This window comes from Lactuca serriola, chromosome 8 (genome assembly GCF_051521515.1).
Source record: "Lactuca serriola cultivar US96UC23 chromosome 8, Lser_US96UC23_V15, whole genome shotgun sequence".
Lineage (NCBI taxonomy): Eukaryota > Viridiplantae > Streptophyta > Magnoliopsida > Asterales > Asteraceae > Lactuca > Lactuca serriola.
Genome location: NC_136415.1, coordinates 235,142,442 through 235,150,151, shown reverse-complemented (window position 1 = coordinate 235,150,151; position 7,710 = coordinate 235,142,442). Strand labels below are relative to the sequence as shown.

Here is a 7,710-nt window from a genome sequence, read left to right as displayed (position 1 = left end):
CAGAAAGCGTGCATGGAAAATCAACACACGTTTATACCCTTTGCATTTGATACTTTCGGTTTTTTTGCGCCAGAAGCTGTGAAGCTACTCAATAAAGTCCAACGGGTCATACATTATAATGTTATGACTCCAAGATCTATAGATGTTGTGTTTAAAAGAATTAGTTTTGTCATCCAAAAGGGGTTGCGGCACAGCTTGTTGCTCTTTACCCGCTACGTCTATGTAATTTTCAAGTAAAAACACTACAAGCAAAAAATAAAGGTTGATTATGCTTCTCTTCTGTGGGATGAATTTATAACATATATTAATCATGGGAAGAAGGCGATGAAGTGGGAACATCCCTATTGAGTACATGTGAGGGGGAACATCACCACAAGTGTTTGTGTACTTTTATTATCTTTTGTTACAGGGTTTTGTGAGAGAGTTTTCCTTTACAAAGTAGTTTTTAACATGACACAAAGTGTGTTTATCCCATTTTACTAAGGATTGATGAAGTCTAGGGAGTATCCAATTGAATACTTCTTTGATCATTGTGTACTCTTTTGTCATTCGTTTAAAATAAGACACTTCATGGATAGTTAATTCCTTCGTTCAAGAGATCCATATATCTTTTGGCCAAAGGTTTTGTTCCAAAGGTTTTCTACGGAAAGGTTTTTAACGAGGGGTATATGAATATTCTTTTGTTTTATAGATATAATAAAAGAAAGAAATTCAAAGGTTTTCTACGGAAAGGTTTTTAACGAGGGGTATATGAATATTCTTTTGTTTTATAGATATAATAAAAGAAAGAAAATCAAAGAGTTTACTGAATGCTAAACTTGGAGAATTGATTTTATCGAAGAGTTTACTGAATGCTAACATGAGAATGAATAACAACCCAGGATCGGTTCTACAATTGTGGAGCACTGGAGCATGACTTCGCAAGTTAAAACAAACTTGTTCCTAAAAAAGGAGGTATATTATTCGTCAAATTGCAAAAAAGTGAGCCTTAAAAGACTCTGAATGCAAAAACTTCAAGACAATTTTCCATTGTCACATATTTTATTACTGCTGTTTTGCATGTCTCAAACAAAACGCTTTCAGCCTCACAATTGCATCTTGAAGCACATTTGGCTCGGCAGCAAAACTCACTCGAACCCAGTTTTTCATACCGACAGCATACCCTACACAGATATAACATTAAAAGTTAAAATAAAATTATAGTACTAGTAATATAGACAAGTGACCATTGTTTATGCTAATGAAGGTGCTATTTCACCTGGAAAAAGGATCATGGATTCCTCTTTAGCCAACTTCATACAGAAGTCTGTATCATCAGCAACGTCAGCAAAAGCTTCTAGTTTCAGCTTCACCTGTACAAGCAAATTCAGTCAAATTTTAACAAATTGTATTTAACGAACATTAATTAGCTTTATTAATAAATATCTCTACCATCGCAAACATTGATCCCTCGGGTTTGTGTGGGCATGCAACGAAGGGTATCTCTTTAAGCCTCTCATAGAACATATCCGAAGCCCCCTTTAGTATTTTGTTGATATTCAAGAAGAAAGAGTCTGGCGTGTTCTTCATGATATAAGGAATAGCTCCCTACATACGTTTTAAATATTCAATGTAATTGAAACGAGTCATTGATCAAGAATATTAATTCTTCAACTACGGACCTGAATCACCGTTGGCGGATCTGCTGCTATCACAAGAGTACTCTTTATGGTTTCAGCAAGCTGACATGATTACAAATGTTAGATACGAGAAAAATGTGATTTGTACTTCTTGAAAAATACATATAAATGTTAGCGAAGTTCAAAAAGCCATAGAAAAAGAACAAGAAATAGAGAAAATTAAAACCCCAGTTTTGCGAAGAATGCCATTAGGATCAGTAATTGCTATCCATCCAAAACGCCAACCAGGAATGATCCATCGTTTTGATAATGACCCAAGCGTCACAACTGGTGCGATATCTCCAAATACTCCCATGGGGATGAAAGGCTTTTGTCCAAAAACTTGATGCGCATAAACTTCATCGGCTATCACCAAAATCCGAAGTTCTCTTGCTAATTCCGCAATCTATAGTTTTCGAACAAACAAAAACAAGAATCTATACGTTACGTACCACATAACATCTTTCATAATATTCAACCATATTTGTAATAGGAATGGCATTATTCTATGGTTGCATATGGGGGAGAAATGAAACTAAAAGAAATAACCACACCTTTCGCATATGGTCGATTGTGAAAACATTTCCACAGGGATTTCCAGGGTTGATGAGGACAATAGCCACCGTATTTTCATCTGCCAATGCTTTGACACCATCAAGATCAACTTCCCATCCTTTTTCAGGGAGGAGATCAAAATGGCGGACCTCAAGTGGACTAAATCTTGCCCGAGCTTCATAAATTGGGTAATTAGGCCGAGGAAAAAGTATATTAGCACCCGGACGCGAAAGAAATGTTAGTACGACTTCGATAGCATGATTTGCTCCAGCCGTTAGGAAAACATCATCAGCTGTTAATTCGTAGGGAAGGTCTCTCGTTAGATACTCAGCAATAGCCCTGTTAAATTAATGAACAAAATATAAGCAACCCATCATAATTATTGTGTCGTTAATAATGATGCTTAAAATCAAAATCTGGAAATACAGATAATACTAAGGCAACAAACCTTCTTGCAGGAATAATTCCAACACCAGCAGGGTAACCATTGAACTGAGTGGACTGAATTGATTGAACTAAGGCTTCTTCTAATACAGGAGATGGTTTGAAGCATGGATACACCGAAGGATCACCATGTCCGAGATGAATCATTGGTTTCCCAGTTGCGGATTCATCAATGTTGCCCATGATGGCTTCAAGGATGTTTCTGATCGTGAAAGATGCAGCTGCATGCAGCTCATGGTTCTCCTTGAAACCCCATTCCTGCTTCTCCATTCTTCTTGCTCTTCTTCCTTAATTTTCTTTGGTTATGTCGAGAATGGCTTGATTTATAGAAGTCCAAATGTGGTTGAGTGGTTGCTAATAGCGGTGGGTCCCAGCAAATGGACATGCACTGGGTTTAAATTTCTGCTGGTCGCTAGCCAACAAATTCTTATTTCTTAACCACCTTCCACACATTTACTCTACCATGATGATGAAGGGTTCACATGTTAAGGACATGTCACAGTCATACAATTAACAGAATAAATTTATCTTTGTTTCGGTAATTTCCATGTGCCACTTACGCTGCATTATATTGATGAGAGGTTCACATGTTATATACATGGGTGAGGAGGTTATTATATTTGAATGTACTCATTGGTTGTTATTCAAATTATAGACATCAAATGTAAAAACAACATTTCTAGCTTAAAGTCCCAACAATTATCTTGCAACATGACAACTCACTCCTCCCATAACAAGTTCATGAAAAGAGCAAATTTTACGCACCATTGGCACTTTAACCGAACTATAATTATATTTTCACAAAGCATTAATTGGCGTTAATATAGATGCATGCACCAACGGAAAGAGGGGTTTGAATGCCGATTATTGCCCATTGGTTACCTATTTTACAAACAATTTTTTTTTTTGATTTTCTTTATACACACCACACCAATCTAACATCTAACCTATTTTTAATAATAGTCTATTTTGACCATGGATCCGTTTAAAAAAAAGTTAAATATTGAAAATTGTGTACTCGTATTTACTCACACCTCTTTTTTGTTATTTTTTTTTTCTTTTATGATTTCTTTGATTTTTTTTAAGACACCTCGTCTCTTTTATTTATTTATTTTTGTATGATTTTTTATCTAAAGAAAAAAATAAAATAATTTATAGGTTCTTTTTTTTCTCTTTTTTTCTTTTATGATTTCTTTGTTAAACCACAGTAGGGCCCCTTTTTTGAGACAAAAATAAAAAGATATAAACAAAAACTTAATTTCACATAATTGTGATTAAACTTTTATATGGTTTCAAACCTTGAAATTATAATGATAATAACTTTTATATATGTTTAGTTTTTTGATACAAAAAATAACCTATTAAAATTAAAACGATGATAATGACTATAAATTCATATTTGTATAGTAATTTAAAAATTAAAATTTAGTATGCATGATTTAACAAAGAAATCATAAAAGAAAAAAAGAATAAAAAATTAAGAACCCTATGAGTTATTTATTTTTTTTTCTTTATGTAAAAAATCATAAAAAAAATAATAAACAAAAGAGACGAGATGTCTATCTTAAAATATAAAATAGAAAATAAGGTGTCTATCTTAAAAATTCAAAGTAGCCATGAAAGAAAAAAAAAACCAACAAAAAATAAGCATGAGTAAATGGGAGTACACAATTTTCAATATTTAACCTTTTTTAAAATAGGCAATTATGTGAAATAATAACTTAAAAAATAAGTCTAATGCTATATATATTTTTTTTAGACAATACTTTAACAATACATGTTATATGCAACTTTAAGACCCTTTATTTTTTTTCCTTTTTTTAATATATATATATATATATATATATATATATATATATATATATATATATATATATATATATATATATATAAAAGAAAAAGAAAGAAAATTACTTTTTCAAAAAACAATGCAATGATTAGTAGTAATGTCAATATAGTATTTATATGATAATAATTATCGTCATTTATCTAAAAAGTAGTCTATTAATATAGGTTCATATTGTAGATTGGTGTGTCCAAAATAGACCCTTTTTTATGGTTAATTTTATTTATTGCCCATTGGTTACCTATTTATTGATCCTATGGACACACAAGTCTACACTAAAAAAAATTTTGATTATTTTTTTTTTTTGGTATTATTTATTGCCTATTGGTTACTTATTTATTTATCCTATTGACACACCAATCTACACTAAAAAAAACAAACAAACAAAAAAAACATGACAGGTTCTTGAAACTTTAAATTTGATTACAGCGGAAATTGGTAAATAAAGAAGTCATAGGTCAACATAGTATTAGAGTGGTGTGTAGTAGGATAAAATAGGATGGTGTCTAAAAAATTCCTATTAAGAACATAAAATCAGGTATTCTAGAAATCTTGGAAAGGATTCGGATGAACTTTATTTGGGGGGGAGACGTGGAGTCCCAAAAGATCAATTAGGTGGCATGGAAGAGATTAATAGCACCACGTGAAGTTTGGGGTCTCGGTATTGGTTCCATAAAAGCTCTTAACATTTCTTTATTATCTAAATGGTGGTGGAAGCTCAAAACGTCTCCTAATTCATTATGGTCTTGCGTTATAAACGGCATTCATTACATGGGGAGTCCGAATGAAAATATTGATGCTTCAAAAAATATCCCTGGAGTTTGGAATAATATTATTAGATGCAAAAATGAACTTAGAAAAGTAAACATTCTAGTTCATGATGTTATTAGAAAATCACCAACCGGCGATACCTGTGAATCTGATTTTTGTAAAGAGAATTACTGTGTAGCTATGATGAGAACGAGAATAGACAGATCCCCACACCTAATATGCGATGGTGAATTTCCATGGTTTAAGTGGGTGCCAATGAAAGTTCTATGTTTCGCTTGGCAAGCTAGGTTGGGTCCCAACTTTGTTGGCCCTTAGCCGCAGGAATGTTAAGGTAGACTCCCAATGGTGTAGTGCATGTATCTCGAGGTTAGAAACTTCCGACCATCTCCTAGTGGACTGCCCGTTTGCGGATCATGTATGGAGGAATCTGGAGAAGTGGTGCGGCATTGGGAAGATAAACGCCAACTCTGTTCGAGGAATTATTGATGAGGGTGTCAGACTGAAGATGGGTTCCAATCGCAAGAAGAAGGCTTTGTTCTCGATCCTCTATGGTGCTTTGTGGGCTATTTGGCATGCCGGGAATGATAGAATCTTCAATGGCGATATTGCTGATCCGATTAAGGTTGTCGATTCGATTAAGTCTATGACATTTATGTGGGTAAAACATAGATATGGCAGGTGTAGTATTAATTGGGGTGATTGGATTAGATCCCCGTTAAATTATTTGTAATTGAACTCTGTCTTTTGTTTTCTTTATCCTTCCACTAGCACCTTGCTAGGGTTGGTGTTTTATATAATATATATTTGTCAGTTCAAAAAAAAAAACAAAAAAAAAACATAAAATTTTTCTATATATGCATTGGTTGAAAAAACCAAAAGTTGTGAGAAATTAATGGATCACCTAAAAACAATTATTAGAAGGATGGAATTATAAAAATATGGGGCATAAATAACATCATCTTTTTTTTACACACCAATGTAAAACACATCACACACTAATCTAAACACCAATTTAGTTTTTAAAATAATTAAATTGAAAATCATGTATATTGGGTTTTTTATTTTTTTGCAGTTCTACTTTACCCCTTGAGAAAGTAAATAAGCCTCTACTTGTCTTTTTTTTTTTATGTTTCTAAACCATGCCTACCTCTATTTATTTAATTTTTTTAATGATTTGTTTGATTTCTTAAGATAGACATGTCGTTGTTTTTTTATATAAACCATGTTTAATATATATATATATATATATATATATATATATATATATATATATATATATATATATTAAAGAAATTAAGAGTTAGGAATAGTAAACTTACATGTTTTTTTGTTAATTTTGTCTCACATTCTTTAGCCATTTTGATATATTTTGTCCTTGCAATCCAAATTTTTATAGTTTTTAGGACCTTTTAATATTCAAAGTTTTGCTACAAAACTTTAAGGAATTGACAACCTTTGTCTATTTTCTAAAAACTTGTTAATCTCAGTCTCATTAATTCTTTAGCTATTTTGACACTTTTGGTCCTTGCAGTAAAAAAATTTATATTTTTCATAAAAAACACAAAAAACGGCTCGGGACAAAAGTCGGGTTTTCACCCTTGCACTTTCTACATCTATCATTTCTTCTTTTGGTATATTTTTTATATATTGATTCTCATATTTAATTTTTTTTGTTTTTTCATACACTCACCAAAGTCAACTAAAATAACCAACAACAACATCTATTAATCTATAAACAAAAACGACACTTAAATCAGACGCACACGGACCATGCGCAACATATCTAGTTTATTTATTAAAATGTTTAATATATAATATATTATAAAAGATAAATTAGATATTTATGTCATCTTTTAAAAATATTTCAATTGAATATATTCTAACATATAAATGAGTCCTCCAACCACGTCTTCACCGCCTACGACACGTAATAACACAACCGGTAGCCGGAGACATATCGTCGACCACCGATGGGAAACAACAGAAAGTGAAAGAGAGACAAATCTAGAGAGGGGGGGTGATCGAAAGATAGAAGTAAAGAAACCAAACGCCGACGGCCTACGCCGATCACAAGTAGGTGGTAGAGTTGGCACAAAGGCAGCATTGGTACGTTGATGACGGTGTTTCGATGACGTCGGTAGTCTGATGGATGAGGTAGTGTATTCCTTGTTGAGAGAGAGAGAGAGTGTGTGTGTGTGTGTGTATGTGTGTAAGAGTGTGTGTGGTTAGTAACTATATTTTTATGTTAGGCCGTATGAAATTTAATTGGATAAAATGGATTGATGTATGAATTGGGTTTCTAAATTTTTATAATAGTCCTATTTTATAATAATTTTAGAAAAATACATCTTGCTGTTTTTCTATTTGATTTGATAAATAATTTATGATCATTAGTTTATTTTAATATACAATAATACGTTATCAATGTTAATGTCT

The 7,710-nt window shown here is 32.4% G+C and overlaps 1 protein-coding gene across 1 annotated transcript; it reads right to left on the bottom strand.

Moving 5' to 3' along the window:
• Positions 1–826: 826 nt before the first annotated feature.
• LOC145070203 (nicotianamine aminotransferase 1-like) lies at positions 827–2,936 on the bottom strand. Its single transcript, XM_079017144.1, has 7 exons — positions 2,662–2,936; positions 2,213–2,552; positions 1,846–2,064; positions 1,662–1,721; positions 1,432–1,587; positions 1,259–1,352; positions 827–1,163 (listed from the first exon to the last, which is right to left on the bottom strand). Exons 1-7 carry the CDS (start codon positions 2,925–2,927, stop codon positions 1,045–1,047), a joined length of 1,254 nt encoding a protein of 417 aa, XP_078873270.1. The 5' UTR covers positions 2,928–2,936; the 3' UTR covers positions 827–1,044.
• Positions 2,937–7,710: the final 4,774 nt, after the last annotated feature.

What these genes read in the sequence shown, in the direction of transcription:
- LOC145070203 (XM_079017144.1), bottom strand. Translation starts at nt 2,927, where the DNA reads ATGGAGAAGCAGGAATGGGGTTTCAAGGAGAACCATGAGCTGCATGCA. An exon ending in GGAATTATTCCTGCAAGAAG is followed by an intron (nt 2,553 to 2,661) that starts GTTTGTTGCCTT and finishes TTAATTTAACAG; the next exon opens with GGCTATTGCTGAGTATCTAA. An exon ending in CAATCGACCATATGCGAAAG is followed by an intron (nt 2,065 to 2,212) that starts GTGTGGTTATTT and finishes CGAAAACTATAG; the next exon opens with ATTGCGGAATTAGCAAGAGA.